This window comes from Saccharomycopsis crataegensis, assembly GCF_037102585.1.
Source record: "Saccharomycopsis crataegensis DNA, jcf7180000000074, whole genome shotgun sequence".
Lineage (NCBI taxonomy): Eukaryota > Fungi > Ascomycota > Saccharomycetes > Ascoideales > Saccharomycopsidaceae > Saccharomycopsis > Saccharomycopsis crataegensis.
The window spans coordinates 559,840-573,432 of record NW_027043821.1 but is presented as its reverse complement, the minus strand read 5'-3'; the positions used below and the strand labels follow the sequence as shown (position 1 = coordinate 573,432).

General features: G+C 35.9%; 5 protein-coding genes across 5 annotated transcripts; 2 read left to right on the top strand and 3 right to left on the bottom strand. All coding sequences in view use genetic code 12, as the record gives it.

Moving 5' to 3' along the window:
• Positions 1–1,072: 1,072 nt before the first annotated feature.
• DASC09_021010 (long-chain fatty acid-CoA ligase) lies at positions 1,073–3,181 on the top strand (the record flags this gene model as incomplete). Its single annotated transcript, XM_064995704.1, has 1 exon — positions 1,073–3,181. One exon carries the CDS (start codon positions 1,073–1,075, stop codon positions 3,179–3,181), a length of 2,109 nt encoding a protein of 702 aa, XP_064851776.1.
• A 2,701-nt stretch (positions 3,182–5,882) lies between these two features.
• RUP1 (Rup1p) lies at positions 5,883–8,423 on the bottom strand (the record flags this gene model as incomplete). The annotated part of the gene is made up of 3 exons (XM_064995703.1): positions 5,883–7,994; positions 8,135–8,206; positions 8,316–8,423. The coding sequence occupies 3 exons, from the start codon at positions 8,421–8,423 to the stop codon at positions 5,883–5,885; spliced, it is 2,292 nt and encodes a 763-aa protein (XP_064851775.1).
• Positions 8,424–8,705: 282 nt separating this feature from the next.
• On the bottom strand, positions 8,706–9,647 carry BCP1 (protein-transporting protein BCP1; the record flags this gene model as incomplete). The annotated part of the gene is made up of 1 exon (XM_064995702.1): positions 8,706–9,647. One exon carries the CDS (start codon positions 9,645–9,647, stop codon positions 8,706–8,708), a length of 942 nt encoding a protein of 313 aa, XP_064851774.1.
• Positions 9,648–10,112: 465 nt separating this feature from the next.
• Positions 10,113–10,682, top strand: FCF1 (rRNA-processing protein FCF1; the record flags this gene model as incomplete). The annotated part of the gene is made up of 1 exon (XM_064995701.1): positions 10,113–10,682. One exon carries the CDS (start codon positions 10,113–10,115, stop codon positions 10,680–10,682), a length of 570 nt encoding a protein of 189 aa, XP_064851773.1.
• A 631-nt stretch (positions 10,683–11,313) lies between these two features.
• On the bottom strand, positions 11,314–12,142 carry SPC2 (signal peptidase complex subunit SPC2; the record flags this gene model as incomplete). Its single annotated transcript, XM_064995700.1, has 2 exons — positions 11,314–11,763; positions 12,134–12,142. 2 exons carry the CDS (start codon positions 12,140–12,142, stop codon positions 11,314–11,316), a joined length of 459 nt encoding a protein of 152 aa, XP_064851772.1.
• Between the last annotated feature and the right edge of the window lie 1,451 nt (positions 12,143–13,593).

Sequence of the window (13,593 nt, the reverse complement as noted above, 5' to 3'; positions counted from 1 at the left end):
TACCAAAATGGAAAAAGAGTTTTCCAGTAGACAAGGATTACCAATTCCCAGTACAAGTCAATGTATGGCGGTTCAACTCTACAAACAATAACTATCCCGTACTCGTGATACCAGGAGAGGAGAGGAGGGGCGGTTGTTTTTTCTTATTTCTTTTTTTTTTTTTGCACCGGGGTTATTTCATTGAGGATGATGATTGGATCAGGTGGGAATGAACCAACTTTATTTTCTCTTTCTTCCTGACAAGACTTGGGACATTAAACATTGAGCATGAAAGCTATTATTATTATGACTATCCACTGGTGTGTACCGTTGAATGTGGGTAATGCAGGTAGAGTGCCTTTACAATAGATCCTTGTTGTGCCGGCAGTTGTGGGTAATTTACACCACGCGCAGTTGGGGTGGGTGAACGTCTGAGAAGGCGATGGTGATATATGTTTATTGCATTGGTGTGTGCTAGTAATGCACACATATATTCCACGATCCAGTATTATATATATATATATATATATCACCACCACCACTCTTCCCCGCGCCATTTTGCACAACAAACAAAACAAAACAAATCAGAAATGTCGTCATGTGCAGGAAAAAACCCCCAACAAAACAAGCCCAGCACCCCCGGCACCAACAAAACGGCGGACAAAAAAGATGTGGCGACAATCCCGTCGTTTTTTTCTGTTTGGCGAACCTTATTGATCGATGATCATCTATTCTGTTGCTTGCCCCACCCACCATACTACTGTCTATCTATCTATCTAACTATCTAACTATCTAACTATCTAACTATCTAGTCCAAGCGTCTCTGATCTTTGGTCTTTCCATATTGTGAACCACTCTCACCCACTAACCCACACTCTTGGAAAACCACCCCCCCACTTTTCGCCCAGTCTTTTCTTTTTTTTGTTTTTTTTTTCCTTCACTTTTTTCTTCCTTTCCAACTATTTTTTTTTGGGCCACAGAAGTTTGTACATTTTTATTTCATCTCATCTCATCCCACTTTTTTACCATACTTCCTCTTATTCTTTTCTTTTTTGCCATCTTCAACTAACCCAAAGAACTCTCAGAAAAGAAAATGGTATCTTTGGTTAATATTCCCGTCGGTGAAGCTGCCTCACCTAATGAAACCGCCCCAAGAGTTAATGGCGTCATTAAAGGCGGCAATTTGCCGTTGTCCAGACCAATCGGCTTGTCTGGTACCACTTTGTACGAATACATCACCGAATGTCTAGCTATAAAACCAGAAAGAGACGTCATGGGTTATCGTGATCTAATTGATATCCACGAAGAAAAAAAAACCGTCACCAAAATTATTGACGGTAAAGAAACTCCTGTCGAGAAAACCTGGCAATATTTCGAATTATCGCCATATAAATACTTGACCAAAAAACAATTACACAAGTTGATCCACGAGTATGGTAGAGGGTTGGTCAAGATTGGCTTGAAACCAGATAATGAAGAAAAATTACACATTTTTGCCTCCACCTCTGCCAAATGGATGCAAACCTTTATGGCCACCACCACTCAAGCAATTCCAATCGTTACTGCCTACGATACTCTTGGAGAAGCCGGTTTGACTTTCTCGCTTGTTCAAACCGAAACTAGCGGTGTTTTCACCGATAACGCCTTGTTGCCAAAATTGATCAATCCTCTTCAAAAGGCCGAAAAAATTAGATTCATTATCCATTCCGACAACATCGATCCAAATGACAAGAGAAATGGCGGCAAGATTTATGAGGAAGCCAAGGCTGCAAAAGAAGCCATTCTTAAACATCGTCCAGATATCAAATTTTACTCTTATTCCGAGGTTATTGCTTTGGGTGAAGAGTCTGAAGCTTCTATTCCTACACACGCCCCTAAACCAGAAGATACTGCTTGTATCATGTACACTTCTGGCTCTACTGGTGATCCAAAAGGTGTTGTGCTTACCCACGCCAACATTGTTGCGGGTATCGGTGGTGTTAGTGGTATTGTTGACAGGTCTCTAGTCAATGATAAGGATCGTGTCATTGCCTTTTTGCCATTGGCCCATATTTTCGAAATGGTGTTTGAATTAATTATCCTTTACTGGGGTGGTGTTCTCGGTTATGCAGGTGTCAAGACCCTTACCGACACATCGATGCGTAACAGCGAGGGCGATCTTAAGGCTTTCAAACCAACCATCATGGTTGCGGTTGCTGCAGTCTGGGAAACTATAAAGAAGGCCATCATTGGTAAAATCAGTGCCATGCCTGGCCCAGTGCAAAAAATATTTTGGGCTGCTTATAAATCTAAATTGCTCATGACCAACTATCACATCCCAGGTTCTTCTATTTTGGACCGTTTATTATTCAACAAGGTTAAAGCAGCTACTGGCGGTGACTTAAAATTAGTGTTGAACGGGGGTTCTCCGATTTCTAAAGACACCCAAGAATTCGTTTCTGTATTGATTGCTCCAATGTTGATTGGGTACGGTTTAACTGAAACCGTGGCTAACACCACCGTTGTATCACCAAGAAGATTCGAATACGGTGTTGCAGGCTGTTTGAGTGCTGCGATCAAGGTGAAATTGGTTGATGTTGAAGATTTGGGCTACTTTGCTAAAAACGATCAAGGTGAAATTTGGATCCAGGGGGCTCCAGTACTCAAGGAATATTTCAAAAACCCTGAGGAAACTAAGAAAGCCGTCACTGAGGATGGCTGGTTTCAAACAGGTGACATTGGGGAATGGACTGCCACTGGTCAATTGCGAGTCATTGACAGAAAGAAGAACTTGGTCAAGACTTTAAATGGTGAATATATTGCTTTAGAAAAAATTGAAAGTATCTATCGTTCCAACACCCTTGTTGGTAATGTCTGTTGTTATGCTGACCAAACCAAAGTCAAACCAATTGCTATTATCTCACCAAACGTTGATGCCTTGGAAAAATTTGCAATCGAGAATAAGGTTATTTCTTCGTCATCAGAATTCGATTTATCTAAGATTATCGATAACGAACAATTGATTAAGTTGGTGCACAAACATCTCATTAATCAAGCTAAGAAAGATGGTTTGGCAGGTATTGAATTGGTAGCAGGAATTATTATGATTGACTATGAATGGACCCCACAAAATGGGTATGTCACCAGCGCCCAAAAGTTGCAAAGAAAGAAGATTTTGGCCGATGTTCAGGAAAAGGTGGACGAGGTCTACTCCAAGAATTGAGCTTGTTGAAAAACATAACCAATGTTAAACCGTTGGTAGCTAATTGTTATGAGTTTTTGGTTTTTGGGAGTCTGGTTGTACTATTTTTGTTCTGTTTTCAATTGAAAAAAAAAAATTATTGGAACTGAATTGCATTTTTTTCTTTTTATTATCATTGTGTTTCAATTTTTGACCCCTCTTTTATTTTCTGTTGGTTACCATTTATCAGTTTTGTATCGACTGTTAGTCCTTTTTTTTTATTCCATTTTTATCTTTGATTTTTCTTTTTCTGTTGAATTGTTTTTTGTTTTTTTTTTTTGATTTTTTGATTTTTTGATTTTTTGACTTAATTTAATTGAACCATTGACTGGAGATCTGATATATATTTTATAATAATTATACTTCATTCTCTGTAATAGCGTTTAGTGCGGTGGCTTCGAAAACAAAATTAATTAAAGGGCATATTTCGTACTTATACGCTGCATGCAATGTTGATCCAAAAAGGTAAGTGAAATGACTCAAAATAACACAGGGAATTTAGAAAGCAACTAACTAGTCGAACACTGGAAAAGAAAAAAAGGTGAATGCGAACAATTTTAACATTCCTGTGGTAAAAGTAGCGTATTCACTATTACGAAAAACTATTTGATTCCTCATCAGAAACAACTGAATGAGTTCTGATGAATTAATTTAAATTAAATTGACGTTTGTAAACCTTTTTTTTTTCCCTGAACTCTCCACAACAATGTCCTGGGCTTTGTTATTATTGAGCTCTCTTTTTTTTTTTTTTTTTTGAAATTTCAATCACGTATGAAAACACTGGCTTTATTCGTATATTTGTTATCATTCGTATTATTGTTATCACTCGTATTTGTTTGCTTCTTTTGCCGTCCTTCTCATTTTGATATCTTTGTGTTGTTGTTGTTGTTTTTTTCAGTCCTCTCAATTGGTGTAGTATTTGTTGTGTTTTTTTTTTTTTTCGGTAATGCAATAACTTGATAACAGGATCTTATCTTCACTTAAGTCGCATCTATGGAGAATACAATACCTACAATCTTGTAGTTACTTTGGAGCCATAATGCTATGTGGTCTATTGTTAGGATAATTATACATTCTGATGGAAGTGTAGGTGGCATTACCCTAATACTGATAGATTGTTTGTTTGTTTTTCTTTTTTTTTTTTTCCAGTATCGATAGATAGATAATTTTAAAACTCTAGTTCTGGTGGATATATGAGACGATCAAGATTCAGCTCCCACATATTCTATGACATGACCTACGTACAGTTGATAATAATTTTCGATCTACCTGTGTAAGAGAGACAACTACCCTACTGGTCAATATTGGTGAGAGACATGAAAAGTACCAAGAAGAAGAAAATATTCTCATTGTTTTGAGATATAAATAGAACCAGAAAGGTATTAATCATTATGCGCATAATAATACGCATTCTTCTTCTTTCTCATCAACCAACCTTAACCTATAATACTTCTTTCTTTCTTCTTTCTTGATTTAGTAATATATAACATGCATTATGGTTGTAACCTATCATTTTTCATGATGTCAAGAATTGTATATATCTACTGATATATGATGAATTTATCAAAATTCTTCAATGGATTTCATTCATTCTTCAATTGATTTCATTCATTCTCAATAGGCATAAAGATCCCAATACCCGCCATCAAGCCCTATAATGAAGGAGGAGTTTCAAATATCCATAAAAAATCTAATATAACCAACCCTCCCATGATTTATATTCCAAAATATAAAAAGATAATACGGTCAAAATCAAAAATTCGATGACAAGTGAGACAACATAGAGAGCGGTGTGTGCGGAATGAATGAATGAATGAATGAATTGTATATTAACGAGTCACAGAGGTTCTAAATAACTTGCAAGCCGGGCATTTCATGCCGGTCTTTCTAATAGATAAGTATAATACTATAACTTTCTCACAACCTCACACTCCTTGCTTTAAGAATTAATCACATCACCGGTAAAAAACTCAACAATCAAGATTATTAAGGAAAAAAGGTGCAATGTGAAAATATGAGATGAAGTCACTAGTGAATTACCCATCACTAGGAGCTTCATGAACTGAGATGGAGGTCTTTGTTGAGGGGTTTTGGCACTATATCTCAAATACTAAGTATTTTCAATGTAGTGACCATAAGAATTCTGGGGGGATAATAAAGATAAAAATAATAAAAATCAATAGAATGATTAAATCCAAGTAAAAAATAAACCTAATAAACAAAATAAATCAAATAAACCAAATAAGAACGCGTGCGGTTAGCAATTAATATTAATACAACTATGAAATTTGTAAAAAACTACCACTCTAATATGATTGGAGGGTTGGCCGAGCGGTCTAAGGCGATCGACTCAAGAATGTTCTTGTTCTTCTTCTGCTTAAGCAGTTGAGTAATCGATTATCGTAAGATGCGCGAGTTCGAATCTCGCATCCTTCAATATTTTTTTTTCCCCATGCACCAACCTTAATTAATTCTTCATTTTTTTTTTTTCCCTTCCTCTTTTTTAATGAATTTGAATATTAAAAAATATTTCTACAGATACCATACTTTTTCATCCCTTTAATACTCATTTGTGTATTTTTTTAATACTGAAAAAAATACTAATATATCAGATCATTCCAGGCATCGATCACGTTGGTTTCAAATGTTCATTTTCAACGTTCAAATTTCTTGGAGGACCCGCCTATGAATTTGAAGTTCCTGATACAACGGGATCGATATTATTGTTTCCTTTGGAGTTTGCAGCAGGAGCATGGTTCTGATCCTTCAATGGCTCCACGATTAAACTTTTAGAAGTGACAATCACATCATCGGTGTCATTAACATAATCCATCTCCTCACTTTCCTCATCATCTTCAGTTAAATCAGAAGCTCTACCTTTTTCATAATTAACGATCTCTTGACTTTTTTCCCATTCTTGAACGGTAGCATCAAGATTTTGATTATCTTTCTCTAGAAATTCTTTCAACGCTGGGGGGATTTCGGATTGCTTATCTTCAGAGACAAACGCTTTTTTAGCATATATCAACACCAAGTTATCTTCGGTGCCAAGTTTAGATATTTCTTCAACTCGGTTTCTGATGGTTTGAAAATCCGAAGCTTGGGCGTGGAAATTGGTAGTTTTCGGATCACCTTCATAATGCAAATGTACCCAAACACCAGGAAACAATGGGTGTGACGAATTGAGCAAATAATAAAATTCCACTTCGTTGATTATCACACCCGTCAAGCAGTATGGGTTGTCCAAAATCTCTTGATAGTCTTCGAACATCAAGCACCCGTCTTTCGAATCATTATTATTGATTTCCCCTTGATCTGCTTGGTCTCCTGTTTTATCCTGTTTAGGCAAATTCTTAATGAAATTCAAAATATTTTCAATGTTAGAAATATCAATAGTTGACGACTCCTTCTCGAGTTTTTCCTTTTCCGAACTGATTTCGACTCCTTTGTCATTGATATTTTCCTCCAATAAGTTCAAATCCTCTATTGCTTCAAATAAATCATTATCAACTTCCCCATCATTCAATTCGACAAGATGATCAATTGCCCCTTTCAAAAATGTCTTCACTCGTTTACCTTGGAATGCCACTAATGAACCATTGACAGAAGAATATTCCTGAATTTTTCTTGCTTTTTCAAATTGCTTTTGAACCATTTGTCTAATCAACGCTTCATATTTCTTAGTGTAGATTTGCGGGTAAAATAGTGCTTCAATAATAAGCCCCGAAGAAGAAGAATATGAAGGCTCAAACCCTTGGTACGACACCGTGATGATGTCTGATAATTTTTCAAAATAAATTATCCCCAACCCTTGTAAGCTCTCTTGCCAAAATAAATTATGCAAAGTCTCATAAAAGTTTGGTTTAACCACATCACTCTCGATCACAAACACCAGGGTATGATCATCTTCAGTAGAAATTTTTGAGTTGAATAAATTCGAGACGACTTCCGAAATTTCAGGTCTCATTTCACTAAGTTGGGCGATGATGGTCTCATAAAATGAATGGAAAACATCAGATATTGGCTCAGTTTCCAAATCACTAGTGATATTCGAAGGAAGAGATCTTGTGTACGATTTTGTAGACGCAAAAGATCGCTTGGAATAATTTCCATCCAAAAACCCCAATAGTCTTTGAATTTCCATCAAGAATTTCAAATTGTTAGATGAAGCATCACCACCACCATTAGTGACATCCGGCGGGAGACTAATAATCTCATCCTTCCACCAATTTGCACGGTATCCATATGATTCGAATCCTTTGGATAGTAGGATATTTCGTAAACTTGGGATCTCATGAAATATCATAATTACATACACAAAGTAATTTTCAAAAAATGGGGTATCAACCGGGGTAATCACCAGAGGTACCTGGTCGCATTTAAACTTGGAACAGTCTTCAAATATAGACTTTTGCTTTTCGGCTATAAGATTCCCAGGTTGGCATTGAGAAGAATAATTCTCTCCATATGAATTGTAACCATCATTAACGTATGAATACCGGTTGTTATAATCAGCATTATAGCCATCCCCCAGGGAATCATGATTCAAGACACTTACGGGTATTTCTTCCCTATATTCTTGTTCACTAGTGGCATGTTCTACTCTAATATTCGATTGCCAAACAGCGTTTGTAAATTCCGCATCACTTTCGTCGTAGTTTTCCTCAATTGTCGGATTTTTGACGTCGTCATAACTCAAATCATTCCTTAGCTCATTTTGCGGCTGATCGAAACAGGTAAGATGTGATGCTTTATGTGATAATTCTGGTTCGTCTAAATCAATAAGATCTTGGTCCTGGAAGAAAATGTTAGTAAATCAAACACAAAACACCTGTCAAAAAAAAAAAAAAAATAAAAAAATGGGACAACCCAAAAACAATATGATTCATCATCATATATATGTATATATCAAAAGAAAAGAACAAATATGCTTACCGCCACCGAGGGTTTTGGGCTTTGATATGCTTCTAAATATGCCAACGCTTGATAAAGATCACCACCGGAGCTCTCAAGAAGGTAATGTTAGTATAAAGTAAATTTTGAGAGAAATCACTTAATAGACAATGCCACCATATTTTGGTAGCAAGCTGAGAGATAGATATCTTTAACTACTTACTTTTGCCGCTTCTTGCACTAACTTCTCTTGAGCAAACCCCATTTCTTTCAACAAATGAACCATGTCTTTTTCAGACATTTTGTCCACATCAATATTTGAGGAGGCCATACTTTGATAGTTCTTTCTGGTCTTTTTTTTATAACATAAAATGATTGAGGTCAATCGTATTTTGCATTTATTTGTGGCAAAGTTAAATAAATGGGTGCTCCAAAACTCCGTCACTTTCAAAAAAAGCACCAGAAAAACGCACATGATCTGGGAGCTCTCTTCCATATATCGATTGATATACATAATAATTAGAATAATCATTTTACACTACATCCAACTCATAAAAGCAAAAATCAACCGACTGTAACATTAAAAATATATATAGGTCTCACCATAATTACCTTAGAATGGCTTGAAAGCTTCTTCTAATTGAGGAATACTACTTTCAAGTTTTGATTTTTCAATCAAAATCAAACTCAAATAAGGATCAATACCATATTCTGAGAAAACTCTTCTGGAGTCGGTATCTTGCAACTTATTATCGTATTTGAACTTGTCGAACTTCATGGCATTTTTTTCGAATATCATGTCCTCGTAATGGAAATAGTCGAACTCTTCCTGGTTCTCCGAGTTCTTCTTTACCTTCTTTGCCTTGTTATTTTTGTTACTGTTGTCATCAGAGTCAGAATCGGAATCATCACTAAGTTGACTAGCCACAAGCTTGTACACTTTAGAAATGATCAAGAAATATTTCAAATCTGGCTCTTGCTTGTTGACTTCTTCCATCATAAGCTTGAACAAAGGAGGAGTGACTTCCACAGGAACATTGATGATTCTTTCATTTATAATCAACCCGACTTTTTCTCCACCGTTCATTCCTAACACTTTCTTCAATATAATATAAAATTCTGGATTTCCTTGGGCTTTGGTTACAAGATATTCGATCAAAGTATTCAATGACAGAGATTTCTTATAATTCTTTAAGTTCATAAGGGCCAACAAGGCTAATGGGTCGCCGTCTTTACCATCGGTCTTAATTGTGCTTCCAATACTGGTATTCTTAGGATCCAAAATGATGTTGGCCAAGCCAGATAAGTCAAACTTCTTGTAGTCATCACCAAATAGTTGTTTGAGGAAAGTTCTGAACCCGTGGAAATCAATTTCTGGGTTTAAGTCGAAGAAATCGAAATCGACATTTATTATTTCATTGTCGTCGCCTTCACCCTCATTGTCTTCATCGCTATCTAGTTCTTCATCATCATCACTGAACTCAATTTCATCTTGGATAACTTTCTTTGAAAGCTTTTCTTCCTGGTCTTTTTCAGAAGCAGTTCTCTTTGGCATGATTTTAAATCTTTGTGGAGGAGGGGGTTTTATCCTTAAGATTAGGTAATCTGGGGTTGGTTTTCTCCTGCCTGTTACTGTTAACCATCCAAAAATTTTTCGCGTGAGAAAAAAAAAAAAGTCATTGCATGAAACCTCTGCCATGATTGATTCGTAATAATTTAATAGGATTTTCTACATCATTAAGCAAAAAAAAAAATCACAGGAAAGCCAGTAAAAACAGACAATACACAGTCATTGAATATTAGAATGTCATTTACGCTTCACAATTTTAGAGAAATGGAAATCATCCTAAAAATTGCCCAATAGTCTTGTCTGATAGCTCCTACCTCATCTCAAAAATATCACGTTTTTCAATTTTTTTTTTTTTTTTTTTTTTTATAATACCAAATTCATATCATACAGAAAATTTTTTTTTCCATTCTCTTAGGGCAGTGTTTAAGACGATAAATATAATAGCTAATAATGGGGAAGCATTCAAAGACCAGAAAGTTCGCTCAGAAGAAGATTCTTATATCCAAGAAGGACGCTCGTCTCAAAGAAAACCAGGCAAAAGGCCCAAAACCTCCTAAAGATGAAGAACTCGTAAAAGAGGTTCCCCAAGTGTCATCGGCGCTTTTCTTCCAATATAACGAGGCCATAAAGCCTCCATATCAAGTGCTTATCGATACCAATTTCATCAACTTTTCGATCCAAAAAAAGATTGATCTTGTGCGTGGGATGATGGATTGTCTTTATGCGAAATGTATTCCGATCATTACTGATTGTGTGATGGCCGAACTTGAGAAATTGGGACCAAAATTCAGAATCGCTTTGAGATTGGCTAAGGACGCAAGAATTAAAAGATTGAGCTGCTCACACAAAGGTACATATGCCGATGACTGTTTGGTGAGCCGAGTTATGCAGCACAAGTGTTATATCGTGGCTACTAATGATGCTGATTTGAAGAGAAGAATTAGAAAAGTGCCGGGGATTCCAATCATGTATGCTGGGAAAAAGAAATACGAGATTGAAAGATTGCCTGATGCTTTTTAATCGGAAGTATAATTGTTGTGGATCTATATTTTTTGTTTATTAGAGTGAGGGGTTTTCGAGTCAAAAAAACAAAACAAAACAAACAACTTGAGTTTTGTTTTATCGTGGGTTTCTAATGATAACTAGAAGCCGGTAGATTATCAGTGGTCGAGGTGGTTGTCGTATTTATGTAATATAAGATATTGATTGTCATTTTTTTTTTCCCCATTCTATTCTTTTTTTCTTTTCTTTGTGTGTGTGTGTGAAGTTTATTAGTTTATGTGTTGAAATTACATTATTATTATTATTATTATTATTATTATTATTATTATTATTATTATTTTTTCTTTTTTTCTCATCTCTGCATTAATATTAAAAAAGTCATAATTAAAAAATAGGCTGTAAATAAATATGACAAGTTTTTTGGTAATTAATATTTTTAATACTTATTTATTACAAAATAGCCTGCCCGTCATTTCATGAATAATGTCATGTCAGTTTTAAGTGAGGAAGATTGATTTTCTCGTCGCACAAAAAAGTCATATTTAGAGCCCAGATCAATAGAGGCAAGAAACAAACAAACAAACAAACAAACAAACAGATTTGAGTAATAATAATATGGAAGTCAAAACCACAGTTCTCAAATATCAATTCATTGTTTCTTTTTGTCAATCTTCTCAACTTCTTTTGTGAGATACCCTTTGAATTCTTCAAAATCTAAAAATCCATTTTCATTGAAAACTTTGTTGTATTCAATGCTCCCAATTATCGGTTCGTTGTCACCAATTTTGATTTCGTAGCTGTACAAATTGTCAGTCTTGTTCGCACTGGATTTAAATATGAGTTTCTGGGATTTCTTGTAGCCCACAAACTTGATGTTTTTTTCCACGAATTTAGACCAGCCCCATAAAACAGAGGCAAGAATTGAGTAGAGTACTATGGCAGCAGCCACCAAATTGATGGATTCTTTGAACTCGGAATGTTTATCCAAATAGAAAGTGGCGCCGCTGATGGCACAGCATCCAATACCGAGGGCTAATCTCACATCAATGAGACTGAAACTCTCTACATAACCCAAACTTTCAAAAATGAAAAACAAATTCTCATCAAGGTTAGCTTTGAGGTCATTCGACGAACCAAAGATGTGTTAGTTTAATTTAATTCAATAAAAAAATAAAAGTAGATTTGAATGAATATGTCATCGGCAAGAATCAAATAAATCAGTTATTCTTTTTTCACTTTTTTTTTTTTTTTTAAAAAAAAAAAAATAAAATTGGACAAAGCAATACACACTAGAGATTGATCTTTTTGAGGAGCGCCATTCTTTATTCGTTTATGTGTGTGTGGGTTTTAACTGGAGTTATTAAACCAATTTGACTATTTCAAGCACATACATCTATTTACGTGGTTTGAAGATGTAGAAAAAAAAAAAAACCACTCCCTCCCAGTGGCGCGTTACCCTGAACAAATACCAAATCCATGGATCTTATTGATTTATAGTGGGTCGCCCATTTCTCATGAATTACGGATCGTAATATCATAAGACAGCTTAAAGACAAAAAGGAGGAGAGTATTTTTGTGGAAGTAAACCTGATGTCCCAAAGAATATTTATTATTGTTGATGTAGGTAGACTTTTTCATACATTTTGCAGAAAAAAAACAACAACAAAACAACCAAAAATACGTCAAAAAAAAAAAAAAAAAGAAATGGGGAGGCATTTGGAAAAGTGACAATTATTTACTATTCATCAATGAATGAACACAGGACTGGGATGAAAAATAATATCTCATCGAGAGGGCAATGGGAAAAAGGGAGGCGATTTCAAATATTACCAGCTAGTGTGTAGACAATAATATTGTGAATAGTTGCGCTGTGGTTTGAAGATAAGATAAGAACTAGCACATTTTGTATAAATAAAACACAAACGCACCGCACCTACCGTAAACTGTGGTATTTCTATATGATATGATGAGAAGCTAATCCTGGTGGAAGTTGTTGCTGTTGTTTGTACAATTGTGAGGGATAACGGCAGGACGTGGTCACCCGGACACCACACAGCCTTCTAGAAGCCCTAATGGCTCATGTACCATGCAAAGTTTAATGTGTGGCACCACAATAGAGACTCTGAGGGGCATTAGCTAAGGTAAGAACTACGGTTATTGGGAGGAACAAAACCACAGCGAAATGGGAACAAGTCAAGTCAGCTTGCACTGTTTTTTTTTTTTTCTTTTTCTTAATTTTGGCCACCAATTTTCTGTTTATTATAGCCCTTTTTTGTATATATATATATGACCCATAATAATAATAGTAATAATAATAACAAAAAAACACTATGGTGGATACGGCAGTTTTCGGTGGTTGGCTGATTATTACCAAGTGACTACTTCCAGTATATAATATGGTATTTATATATATATATATATATATATATATATATTATAGCCACTGATGACCAGCATGACCACGCTTTAATTGGCAAATGCAAATTGCGGATAGCAAATGAGCCCAGAGATAAGCAGCACAAAACCAACAACAACAATCTTTTTATAGCCCACAGGATCTCCAACCCTTCCGTAAGTAACCATTAAAAACCTTCTCGGCAGTGCGCCCCCCACCGTACATTCCGCCCGCCTGCTCCCCCTGACCTAACCGGACAAAAAGCACCAGCACCAGCACCAGCACCGTACCGCACCGTACCGCACCAGCCCACCCAAAAAATTTGTGCTTCGGGACAAAGAAAGAAAGAAAGAAAGAAAAAAAAAAGACAGAGAATTGTCCCTACCTCTTGAACGTCAAGACACTAAACTGAAGATCGTCACCAAAGAAAGGATATCCCTTTTTATTACTGCTGAAGAACAAACAGCAACAACTAGACTCACCCACTAGTTAATCTGTTTGCCATCTTTCATCTCTTTCCTTCCCCCATTTGTG